The sequence below is a fragment of the Prorops nasuta genome, unplaced genomic scaffold, assembly GCF_024137725.1.
Source record: "Prorops nasuta isolate Cenicafe-Biocafe unplaced genomic scaffold, Cenicafe_Pnas_1.2 PNAS00006, whole genome shotgun sequence".
NCBI classification, from domain to species: domain Eukaryota; kingdom Metazoa; phylum Arthropoda; class Insecta; order Hymenoptera; family Bethylidae; genus Prorops; species Prorops nasuta.
In genome coordinates, this window is record NW_027116803.1 from 798505 (window position 1) to 810760 (window position 12256).

Genomic DNA, 12256 nt, shown 5'->3' on the forward strand with positions numbered 1-12256 from the left:
CTTTTGGTGTGGAACCAGTGTGGAACTTCGTCGAAGGTGTGGATGGAGTGGAGCGTGTGGAAGAAGCGCACAGCCTGACAGTCTTCCCTTGATATTAATATAAACAAAAAACGGAAAACCTTTTTATGCTCAATCGGTAATTTAATTGTAAAATAAATGTGCAGTTGTTTGTTTGGGTTTTACTGGTGGAAAGGATTTTCCTTCTTCCTTTACTTCTTTTCTTTATTACGATATTTTCTTGAGAGAACTGTCATGTGGTCGCGATAAGAGAATATCGATCATGACGTGTCTTACGTATGCTTTATCAAAAATATTTGTGGTTTGTTACTTTTCTAAAACAGTAGTTTAGCGTGGCTTATAGCACCAAGCGTAGTAGATTATAAGTATGACAGTAGTGTGCAGTAGTGTAAGAGAGTAAACGCCTACTAATCGAAGAAACAATTAAAAACTCTTGTTTCAAATTAACAATGGATTGATAAGAAATTTAATGCAAATTGATAGAGCCACATTAGGGCACTCATCTTATTTCATTCAAGGATGATTGATGATAATTGGGCCAAGTGATGAATGATTTTTATAGCGATAGCAAATGTGTGAGTACGAGACGTCCCTGAAGTAGTTCGTAACGTGGGGAAATTAACAAGTGGCCTGTGTGCAGTGTGTGACCATTATAGATACATACTAGAGCCGCAATATCATTATTCCACGGAACTCAAATCGCTGTGAGCGATCCATAATTAATATAAACATGTGTCCAAAAATCTTTTAATTAACGAGGAATTTAACAGTGACTACTAAGAGTGTAAATTATAAAGGTAACAATTTATTTTGCTTTTCCATGCCCTTTTTTCCGTCCTAAAACTGTATTTTCTTATGTCCATACAAATACGCATTATTATCATAAATTATAGTTTCGCAATCGGGTATTAAGTGACACGCGTAATATACATACACAGCTTGCTCAGCATCCTAATACTTGTTTCTTTTCATAATTTTATTTGTCCATGCTGCTTGCAGGAAATGGATCCAGGTACTTGATTCAGACGAGATTAAAATTGTTCTATATTTGCAAAACTTACTATTTTCACAAAGCTTTGAGTAACTAATTATTTAACTTAAAAAGTATTAATCCATATTTTTTTAAATCTCTTTGTTGAAACAGTTTCCTTTAAATGCAATGTGCAATATGCCTTTTGCTCTTATATACATATTTTATTGCAATACAAACAATTATATCAATTTTTTTTATATAAGCTATAAGTCTATATGAAATTGTAATTTTTTCCAGAAAACGTTGGTAAAGAGACTTTTGTACGAGTTGCTGACTGGTTGCTTGCAGTTTGGGAAATGAGACGTCGTACAGGTCCTGTTCAACAATGGGTTGACTCCATTCCATCACCTGCCAAGTCCACTGTTACTGTTCAGAATGCACAGCAAAATAATGACCTTGTTAGCGGGCCTAATATATCTACTTCTTTAAGACACGAAGACATATCAGCTTCAGGAGAAATGTGTACTAGAATGCCATCTATGACAGTTTCAGCACCTATTAATGTTCCTAATACACCTGTAGCTACTACTGGAACCCCAAAGTACGAATAGCAAAAAATACTTTTAAAGTTTTGGAATAAAATATATCTAAGATTTACTAATTAATTTATTTGATTCTGTTTCAGCTCTTTACCCTATAATAGACTTGTTCGTGATACTAGTTTTCAATCAGACAGTAGTCATTGTAGCAGTGTTGAAAGTTTGTTAGAACTCCGTAAAGCAGATCCAGAAGCTGTTTTATTAGGTTTAGGATTTGGTGGCTGTTCATCTAGTCCGCAAGAAAGTGGCCCTTTGTCACGTATACCTAAAAGGTTCCTGCAGCCTTCAAAGTTGAAGGGCATTGCTGTAAATGATTTTGTAAAACGTCAGCAAGAAGCTAGTGAATCAATTGATTCTGTATCACTGGGATACAGAGGTCTTACAGGTAAATAAAACAAATACTTGCAAAAATTACATACTTTAATCTAGGGCCAATGAATATTTTATAAGTAATTTATTAGATGATAAATATTAATATTATCTAGCGTTATGTAAGTCGAACTTTTATAGGAAGCAACGATGCGTTGTGTAAACCTAAATACACTAGGCCTCGCAGAAATTCCGGGCCAAGTAATTTTGTAAGTTTTGTAATGAATGTTGTAGGAAAAATCTGTGCACATCTGTTTTGGTTTAAATTTTATAATTATGTGTGCATTACCTATTTTAATTTTGATATATTTGTGTTCTATTTAAAATAATTTTGTGTGTTTATACTGCAACAGCATGTTTCATTAAAATATTTAATGTTAAACATTTGTGAATTAAATAATTATTTACACATTATTACGAGCTAGAATTAATTGTGAGTGGTAGAGCTAGTAAATTAATTACCTCTTATCCTAGAATTGTCTAAGCGAGTTTTGTTGTAAATTGTTTTGTTATTATCTATGATATAACGATGGGTAGTAAGTTTATAATCGTATTTTATTACAGGGTCGCCCTATATAGCACCATCAGAAATTGTGCAAAAAATTATGGAGCGATTGCGGGAACACGAAAGTCACGAAATCGATGCATATACGCCATACAATCATCACGAAAATTGTAATCCAGTACAAAATGGAAAAATGTCCGTACTTTCACCCGATAATCGCCAATTTCTTGAGCAGCCAAGATCAAAGAGTCCTGATATGCGAAATAAACGTATGATTATAGGTAAAGCTAAATGAAGTTAAATAAAACATTAATTACTTTAATCATAATAACACTTTAACATCATTTTTAATTATAGGCCAAAAATCTTTTGCGTTTGGCCGTAATGGAGATTTGATAGAAATTTCCTCAACAGAAGATCAATCACTGGATACCTCCGATAGTCGCCCAAATAATAATGATTCAAATCTTAGTTTAGACTTTGAACATGTAAGCCAGGGACCAACAGAATTACCAAACGAGAGTTCCGTTAAAGAAAGACTTTGTCAAGGCAATCTTGAGTTTTCTGCTGAAGTAACAAAAACCGAGTCAGAATGTAACGAATCTTCCGAGAACTCGTTGAATTACCGTCAATCATCGGAAACTGTGAAATATAATCAAGCTGAAAATGACTCTAATAAAAACGATGAGATGTCACCAGTATTAAAGGAGAAACAGAATATTTTATTGAAGAAACAATATGCAATGAGTGAATGTGATTTTACAAAGAGATTTATCGAATCTCGTAGGGCCAGTGATGGCGAACCTAATATAGAAAGTATTTCATTTTTGCAACAGGACCGAAGATTCAGCGATGGCACTGTTGAAAAATCAGACAAAGATGCACTATTTCGTAGAAGAAAAAGTTTAAAGAGACAATTTCGAGTCAATGATATGGATGATACTGATTATGTAAAACTCAGTGACATAAGACAACGAGAGACTTCGCAAGTTGAGCTTGAAAATACGATAGATATGTCCAACGTAAAAATTGAATATCCATCAACGTCAAAGTCTTTAAATAACGAAAACGCTGAAGGTTTTATGGACCAATCTAAAACAAATGAGGACCCTTATGACACTAATTCACGTTGTTCCTCTAATGTGAATTTAGAAATTAATAATGAAGATAAAAGATCTGATAATGATGATAAGCTTTTAAAAGGAAAGAAAAATGGTGATAACATTTTACCAAGGAAAAAGAAAGAAAGGACCCAAATTCGAGGTATACTCAGCAGTGTTTTATCTGTTAGAATGGAGCCTGGTTTCTAGTTAAGAATTTTCAATCAGGGTTTACATGACTAACTATCTTTTAATTGATTCTCTCAGAGATAGTTGTCAATAGTGATAGTTAAATCGTGATATAGAAGCATAGTAAACCAAAAATTATTAAAAGTTGTAGAAATTGATATATATATATATATATATAGTATGTTACTATATATCTGAAAGAATATTATACCTTTTACTTTGCAGACTTTTAAGATGTATAATAATTATTAGATTGAAGTTTATTTTTGACGATTTTAAAAAATCTATAAATACGCTGAATAACCTCAGGAAATCTCATGAAAGATTAATATGATAATCTTTATTTGTAGTATTTAATCTATAAATTAAACAAAAGCTCATATTCCTATGAATATTTTAGAGAAAGTTTATAACTGTTAATCTATCTTTTCTAGAAGTTTACACATATATTTTATGTAATAACAAAATTTCGATTTTTTATGATATATTTATCTGTTCTTGTTTTGTATTAAGCGCTACTTTGAAAAAGTAATAACAGTTTTTTAATTACAATATGAAAAAATACTAATGGTTTGACATTACTTGTTATCGCACTTGCTTGTAATATAATATATCAATTTTTATAAAATTATTACATCTGATCTAGTCGTATGAAATGAATTTTGATTGAATAATTATCGCCGTGTAATATTAAGCCGAAAAATAATAAGTTAAATGAATATTAAAAATTTTCAAAACTATAATTGATTTGGTAATATTTACAGCTAACTTTACCACTTAGAAAAATCTTTATAAACTATATTTGTGCAGTTCAGTCAATCGTATTTTTGCCATGTGTAAAATATAGTATACTTCAATAAGCATACACAATTCAAAGACTACTCTAAAAGAGCAAAGCATTTAGAGTATGCACAAATATGCCTTTATCATACAAATAATTTATATTTATTTATTTGCATATTTGCAAAATTACTTGCCAAGTAGTTTACACTTTATTAAATTGAAAATGAAAACTTTCTTAAAAAGAAAGACCTTTTTTATGGCAGTTTACTTGATTCACACTAAATAATTATGTAAACTAATAAAATTTATGCGTTAATTTTTATACATTCCTTACACTTTAGTATTATTAATAATTTGTTTATCACTGGACTAATAGTTAACTATAAATTTTGTATTGACAACAATTTTTTGTCAAAATTTAATTAATGCTAAATAGTCATTTGTAATCACAGCAAGTTCAATTAAATATTAAACTTTTCTAAAGAAACTGAAGTCTTGAAATGACTTAAAATTTACATTAACTATTTATACATATCTTTCTTCAAAATACAAAGTTTGTTACTTACCATATACGTTCCTATATCACCATACGAAAGTACGTCCTAACACTATAGGAACACCAATAGAAATAGATTCTACACTCCAAGTGTACAAAAAAACATACTAAATAAATTGTAATCTTATACATACTGAGTCCTTTTTACCCATAAATTATCTCCTATCCTTTTAAGCACTTCTTAAGCATCTATAGATGATTAAAAAAAGACCAATTAGTTTTATTCCGATTATTATTAAGAGCTCAAATTAAGTATAATTTTTGTCTTAATTATCATTCTTAATACAAAAATGGTCAAAAAATTTACATAAAAAATTGTAAAATGTGAACATATTCTACCAATAAATAACAAAATGCCAGGATATGACAAAGAAAGATATAAATTAAATTTAGATTTTCGGAATTTCTGTTGAACCTCTACAATGAGATCGAAACTAATACATGGTAAAAATCATAAATGTAAAACAAATGACGAACTGGAAGCTGTTCATTGTTGTAAATATTTTTGTCCAAGTTAAATGAATGGCCCAGCAGATCTTGAGCTAAAGCTGCAGAGACCAGCTTACATAATATAACTAATAAAGTAAAATAATTTTTCACAAAAATGCTATTACGGTCAATCTTGATTTTATCACACTAAAATATGATGTCAGTGACATAAATTTCTTCAATCAATTCTCATCATGACGCATACCCGCGGGGTAGCTTTAACATTAATTGAAGTATATAACGTATTTGGCAAAATTTATTCCAATTACAGTTAAAGATACCCCTTTTCATAAAATTAGATCTGTGGTCCACCCAATTTTAATTATAAATATGAGCCTGTTTTGATACCGCATCTTTATAACCCATCCACATGTATACTCGTATGCGTATATAATGTGGATGCGTTTGCATCTCTCCTTAGCACATCTTAAAATATATAAACAAATCAGAGGGATCTCGTACTATATTTAATTTTCCTTCTCTTCCCTAAAATAATAATTGAAGAATTAATAAACACGTTTGTTTTCTTTTTAATTTACATTTAAAAGTGAGAATTGAATAACACAACTCACTTTATAACTTCTTGCTGTTGCTGTTGATCTAGGTGAAGCTCAACAATTGTTTCTGTTCTACTTTGCACCTTGAAAGTTACCTGTGCTGCTAAGTATTTATCTTTATTATTCACTGACCATCCAGAATACTGAAACATTTAACTTTTTTAGTATTTTTGGTAAATCAACCTTTAAAGGATGTTAAAGATATAATTTAATTACCGTTGATGTGCTTTTGTAAAATGTTTTTCCTTCTTCTTTGAAAGGTAAAAATTTTTGGAGCAATGCTTTACCATCTATCCTCCATAAAGTAGGATCCGTGCTTCCTCCAATATCAGCTTTGGCAACAACGAATGCACCAGACTAAAAATAAATGATTTATATAATCTTAGAAAATAAAATTATTTGAAGTTAAAGTACATACTGTGTAGTCTTTTGGTATTTCTCCTGATGATTCGTTAAAACTATTTTCATCCGAGTCCTCATCCTCTTCATCATCTTTATCATCATCATCCTTTTTGGAGCGCCTTTTCCTCTTAGGTCTCTTTCCTGCATCAGAATCGGATTCTTCTTCTTCTTCATCTTCTTCATCCTCCTCATCTTCATCTTCCTCTTCATCTTCATCCTCAGAATGCTGTCTCTTCTTGGCTACTTCTCTCGGTGGCCTTTTTTTGGTCCCTCCCTGATGATATATGAATTGATATTTAGTTTATTTTAAATAAAATTGGTCAAAAGCTTATATTAATATAAGTTTTACCTAAAACTTTTTAATTCCATAGGTATCTTTTACAAGACACTTGATTATTATGAATTTGTAAGAAATCATACACTATAGTCATTCCAGATTAGAAATCACAAGCTACGTGAGAAATGCATATGTATGATCTTGCTTGACTAAGAGTAATTTGAGAGGAAAAAGCAGTTAGATTAGATGGAGTACTCTGGTAAATAATCAGCATAGCTTAAAAAGTTTGCCGACCGGCGCCACTAACCGGCCGGCAATGATGGCTGCGGTAAACTAGAGTCTTAATTCAAAAAATAACTTTCGTTATCTCAAGAAATATAGCTTAACAGACGTAGCCCTTTACACGAGTAAAGCCTATTAAAATTTCAAGAATGAAATTTCAAGCTTACTAGCATTCCCCACGCAAGACAATAAACACGACGAAATTTAGCGTGACCTGCGTGTTTGTCACTAATGAAACTTTGGGAAAAAAATTGAACTCCAATCAAGCCTTTTTCATTAAATTTTGTAGCATCATTTAAGATAAAACCATTGTAGCGTGCTGTAGTGGTAACGATAACACAAGAATGATTGATAACACGCGAGTTTTTGAGTTTTGTTTAATTTGTGGGGTAAACTTTGAAGTTTGCGATGAAAGTAAAAAGGAAAGGAATTAAAAAACAAAGCAAGTTTTTCGAATAAGTTGATATAAGGCGCATATCGAAGGTATTAGAATAGCAATGGGTGAAGATCTCGGCATAAGCACAGAAAAAATGGTTAATGTTTAGTAGCGTGGGCTTACTTCTGCTCCAGGTTCAGGAGTCCATTCTTCTTCGGATGCACCTTCGACTTCTTCTGGATCGTCTGCCGAATACTCATCCTCGTCTGACACATCCTTGGTCTTCTTCATGTTTCCTTTGAGTGAAATTTTTGTAAGATTTCCCCACGGGACGCACTCAACAAGAGAACTTCTCACGCCAAGCAAACGTCGAACGAAATGCTTTAACACCGCAAACAATATGGCGGTCGGCCTCGGCGCGGCAGCTAGATCTAACCTACCACGCAGCTTTTTCTGCGCAGCCCGGAATCTCCACAATACCACCTACTTCCGCTATTTCTTTTTTCAAAACACCGAAACAATATTGTTCATTTACGTAGCATTCCTCTTCTTATACCGACCGTCTACCTGCTCCTTTTAATATTCCTCAATTCTAACAAAACTCTCATATTCCAAAAGTCATTAAATACAATAAATTTATTTGTTCAATTACCGTAAATAATGTCTAAAAAAATTGATTTCCTTCGCTCAATTTAATGTCGCTTTTAAACGAATGAATGTACGTTCATCTTTCATCGCGCTTGTTTTTTACATGATCAATACATTAAATTATTTACTATTTCGTAGCCTTTTATTCGTAAACCATTTCACATGAAATATTTTATGAAATTGAATTCCGTTTAAATACTTTTATTTTTTATATTCAATCCTCCATTTACTTTTTATCTATATTTCTATACTATAAATTACTAATGCATTATATGCGCGTTAGTTTCATTATACGGTTGATTTCTCGAGTCACGATTCTTTTGTAATTAGGTGTAATTAAAAGAATGGTAAAAAAAAACGGGAAATTATGATATACCAAGCGGATAGAGACCGGGTCGATATACGCTGACGCATGCGTCGGGCTGTCGGGCGTTTAGTCCCGTAAGTTCAGTATTTACGGGGCTGACGAGCCCCCAGCAAGGGGTTGCCCGACGATTCGACTATTTCATCACAATGTTCGAGTTATATGGGGTTAGCAAAGACACCATGGTGTACCATTCACCACCGCCTAGACGGAAAGAGGTCGACATCCTCGAGGTAAATAAATCCCAGTGAATTTCACGTCTCTGAACAAAAACGTCCGCTTACTTGTTGCCTCTCAATTATACACTGCAACACGTACAATAAAAAAATGAAAAAATCAGTATTCCTCAAATTTTCAGACCTGTCTGCAATTGTCCCCTGAAATCATGAGAAAACTACCAAACGGAGATGCAATTCATCACGCGAAGGAAACTGTACTTTCGGATAATTTGGAGAAGAATAAGGAACCATCGAGGGAAAGCGGTAAAATTCGCTATTAACGCTCCAAATTTATTTCTTTTCCCTGCAGTAAAAAAGAAACATCAAATTAATTCAAAAGTTTCTCGTTAATTCAATTAATTCGTCCCTCGTCATCATTCGCAATTAAATATAAAAACTATTTATTTATCAAGCAGAAAAAATGATAATTTATCGCAATTGAATGAATGGATCCAGTGGGAATATTTCTGATGGTTTGAAGAAACATAGACACGGTCGATCGTCCACTTTCTATAAGAAACGAAGCGTTTTCTTCCTTGCATCGATACCGATCCCACGATTGTCCAGTTATTGTATTATATTTGAATGTTTCTTTCGTTCGCCGATTTCGCACGCCCATGAGTATTTTCGCATATATATATATATATATATATATATATGTATATACAAATCTAACCAATTTAAATAATTTTAAAAAGTTAATTAGCAATTTTATCCGAAAGGACGAAAAAAATAATTAAGAATTTTTGTTGTTGAAGGTAGAAACGTCGGGAAGAAATGGGCGGTTGTACTGGGCCTTCTTCTTCTCGGATGTGCCTTGGTAGCCGGAGTGGGCCTACCGCTTGCCCTTGAACTCAGAAGTTCTCATTTACTGCAAGCAAGATTGCAAGTTGTGAGAAAAATGTTATCAGAAGCGCCACTGATCGATGGGTAAAAAAATCTTGCAAATTTAACTCGTTGATAAATCAATGAGAAATTTGTTAATTATTCGTGGTTTCTCCTCAATTTAATCGCAGTCACAACGATTTTGCGTGGAACCTGCGGAAACATCGGGGCAACACTAATCTGAAGGACTTTCCATTCGACGAGAATTTAACGCGGAACGTGAGTTGGGGTCCTGATTTTCAAACTGATCTGGTGCGACTTCGGGAAGGTATAGTCGGTGCCCAGTTATGGTCCACTTACGTGCCCTGCGAGGCACAATTTTTGGACGCGGTACAGTTGACCTTGGAACAGATCGACCTCGTGAGAAAGTTGACGTCACGGTACCCGAGGAAAATGCGGCTGGTTACTTCTAGCAAGGAGCTCGAACAGGCTCACAAAGACGGAGTCCTGGCTAGTTTATTCGGGATCGAAGGTCAATTTATATATTTTTATTATTGCAAAATTATTATCTATTTATTACAATCACCAGAATTTATTCATTTTCATCCAACTCAGGTGGACACAGCATAGGGGCCTCCATGGCTGTACTAAGGAGCTTCCATCTTCTTGGTGCTCGATATATGACCTTGACCCACAAATGCAATACTCCATGGTTAGTTCAAAGAATCCTCTTCCTCGCGTTATGCAAACAATCCTGCGTTTTAATAATAATAATGTCCGTTTGGTTATCAATTTATGAATTATTATTCAAGGAGACCCAACTATATATACACAACAATAATCAGCAGGTGTGAAATTGCTCGATCATTTCCTTTGATCGAAACATCGTTCTTCTTTTTATTTTTATTGTTGTATTATAAAAAGAAAAATTATAAAAATTTAGGATTCGAGATTTTTCGTGACTGTATCATAGACTTGGAGGAACTGATTGGTTTATCTCTGGAAAGGACAAGAGGTCGAAGATAAGCAAAGAGATTTTTGAAACTTCAACGATTAGCTCTGTATTAGGATAATCGTGTCGTGAGAATTTTAAGGCTCCATAAGGAAGTGTATATAGTTTCTTTTTATCAGTGACTGTACACTAAATTTAAGATAATTCCATACACAACGAATCAAATTACAAAGAAAAAAAAAGAATAAATAAAAATACAGTCTTTGATGTGTGTTCTCTTCAGGGCAGATTCTTGCTCGGTGGAGGATCCTGACGAAGACGCTCCATTGGACTTTCACAGCAACGGGTTATCAGGTTTCGGCAAGGCTGTCGTCCGGGAACTGAATAGATTGGGGATGCTAGTAGATTTATCCCACGTGTCCTTGAGAACCATGAGGGATGCACTGGCAGTAACAAAAGCTCCTGTAATTTTCTCGCACAGTGCAGCCCGCAGTCTCTGCAACTCCTCCAGTAACGTCCCTGATGACATACTTCGTAATCTGGTACGTACAAGTGCAACGCTAATTACATCCATTGCACTGCAGAGCAAACTGTTTAAGAGATTTCACGAAAATTAGAACAACTTTGATGTTTTCCTTCTCAGTCGTTAAACGGGGGTCTGGTTATGGTCAGTTTCGACAGCGCCCATTTAAGCTGTGGTGATAAAGCTTCCATGTACGACGTAATAGGTGTGTATGTGAGCCAGATACCACAAAGCCAAATCTCTTTCAAAGTTTTATCGACTCGGATAACGCGAGATCTTACAAGTCCAGCTGATTTGCTCGTTGCTCTTTCCAGCCCACATCAATCATATCAGAAGAACAGCCGGGGTTAACCACGTTGGACTAGGAGCAGGATACGATGGAATAACAAGGTCCCTTAATTATTTCTGATGCTTTCCGAGAAAATTGGACGTTTTCTTCAAAGTTCTGGTCCATCTTTTCAGCCCACCAACGGAGCTACCAGACGTTTCGGGTTACCCTCTCCTTCTGGCAGAACTGACGAGGGACCGCAGATGGTCAGCTTCGGACCTGAAGAAGCTGGTCGGAGGCAATTTGCTCCGGGTCCTGAAAGAAGTCGAGTACCACGCCGAAAGCTTGTCCCATCAAACACCAGCCGAAGAATGGATACCAGCCGAACACGTGGAAGAAACAGCCTACTGCAGATATCACGACGTTTAAATTTATTCTTCAGGGTTGGAGAACTCCTGCGGATTCATCTGTACAATTCTCGTATCAATTATCTCGTACCTGGAATTATTCGGTGTCTTTTGCATGCGATGAGTTTCGTTCGGGACATTCCAGAAAGCCATCGTTTGTCTATTTCGAGGCTGGATTCTCTTCGGTATAACTCTCTATAGTCTTGAAAATGTTAACATTGTATTGTACATTTAATTATAGAAGGCGATAATGTGGATTTTTAAGAGTTTCAATTAAGTATAATTTTGTACCGTTTTCCGTTGGTTGCGATTGCGAATGATGTAGATCGTTGCTGATTCGAGCTTCCTTGAAGAAAATATTGTTAAGGTTGTTAGAACGACTAGTGAGTTTTTATCATTTTTATACTATATATATTGTTGATAATCTTGGTGGTCCAATAAAAAATAAAGCTTCATTATTCTTCGTTGGATGTCGAGGTGGAGCGTTGGGAATTGTGTGGACGAAGGAGAATTTTCTAGTTTTAAGGTGTTTCGTGTCGAAGGTTATCGGTGTTAAGGATTCAAGGTGAGAGGGGG

At 34.3% G+C, this 12256-nt stretch overlaps 3 protein-coding genes across 5 annotated transcripts; 2 read left to right on the plus strand and 1 right to left on the minus strand.

Annotated features, from left to right (window-relative positions):
* The first annotated feature begins 5 nt into the window (after positions 1-5).
* On the plus strand, positions 6-5221 carry olf186-M (Ki-ras-induced actin-interacting protein-IP3R-interacting domain olf186-M). Of its 3 annotated transcripts, none has more exons than XM_066728468.1 (5): positions 6-136; positions 1289-1592; positions 1677-1975; positions 2524-2745; positions 2822-5221. In XM_066728468.1, exons 2-5 carry the CDS (start codon positions 1348-1350, stop codon positions 3772-3774), a joined length of 1719 nt encoding a protein of 572 aa, XP_066584565.1. In that variant the 5' UTR covers positions 6-136; positions 1289-1347; the 3' UTR covers positions 3775-5221. The 3 variants fall into 3 exon arrangements, with proteins under 3 accessions (XP_066584565.1, XP_066584564.1, XP_066584563.1); XM_066728467.1 differs by lacking the exon at positions 6-136 and adding an exon at positions 676-815; XM_066728466.1 differs by lacking the exon at positions 6-136 and adding an exon at positions 1018-1030.
* Positions 5222-5306: 85 nt separating this feature from the next.
* LOC136774280 (mitotic apparatus protein p62-like) lies at positions 5307-8011 on the minus strand. The gene is made up of 5 exons (XM_066728470.1): positions 7659-8011; positions 6557-6814; positions 6355-6495; positions 6154-6281; positions 5307-6067 (listed from the first exon to the last, which is right to left on the minus strand). Exons 1-5 carry the CDS (start codon positions 7764-7766, stop codon positions 6049-6051), a joined length of 654 nt encoding a protein of 217 aa, XP_066584567.1. The 5' UTR covers positions 7767-8011; the 3' UTR covers positions 5307-6048.
* Positions 8012-8589: 578 nt separating this feature from the next.
* LOC136774124 (dipeptidase 1-like) lies at positions 8590-12117 on the plus strand. Its single transcript, XM_066728236.1, has 9 exons — positions 8590-8720; positions 8846-8969; positions 9464-9635; positions 9722-10062; positions 10146-10242; positions 10766-11024; positions 11126-11210; positions 11320-11395; positions 11468-12117. Exons 1-9 carry the CDS (start codon positions 8637-8639, stop codon positions 11700-11702), a joined length of 1473 nt encoding a protein of 490 aa, XP_066584333.1. The 5' UTR covers positions 8590-8636; the 3' UTR covers positions 11703-12117.
* The last annotated feature ends 139 nt before the right edge of the window (positions 12118-12256 follow it).

Excerpts from the sequence above, each read along its gene's own strand:
- LOC136774124 (XM_066728236.1), top strand. The coding sequence starts at position 8,637 with ATGTTCGAGTTATATGGGGTTAGCAAAGACACCATGGTGTACCATTCA. Across the intron at positions 11,211-11,319 it reads TTCCATGTACGACGTAATAG|CCCACATCAATCATATCAGA; the intron begins GTGTGTATGTGA and ends TGCTCTTTCCAG. Across the intron at positions 11,396-11,467 it reads GGATACGATGGAATAACAAG|CCCACCAACGGAGCTACCAG; the intron begins GTCCCTTAATTA and ends CCATCTTTTCAG.
- olf186-M (XM_066728466.1), top strand. Across the intron at positions 1,593-1,676 it reads GCTACTACTGGAACCCCAAA|CTCTTTACCCTATAATAGAC; the intron begins GTACGAATAGCA and ends ATTCTGTTTCAG. Across the intron at positions 1,976-2,523 it reads GGGATACAGAGGTCTTACAG|GGTCGCCCTATATAGCACCA; the intron begins GTAAATAAAACA and ends ATTTTATTACAG.
- LOC136774280 (XM_066728470.1), bottom strand. The coding sequence starts at position 7,766 with ATGAAGAAGACCAAGGATGTGTCAGACGAGGATGAGTATTCGGCAGAC. Across the intron at positions 6,815-7,658 it reads CTCCTGAACCTGGAGCAGAA|GGAGGGACCAAAAAAAGGCC; the intron begins GTAAGCCCACGC and ends ATATATCATCAG. Across the intron at positions 6,282-6,354 it reads TTTACAAAAGCACATCAACG|TATTCTGGATGGTCAGTGAA; the intron begins GTAATTAAATTA and ends TAAATGTTTCAG.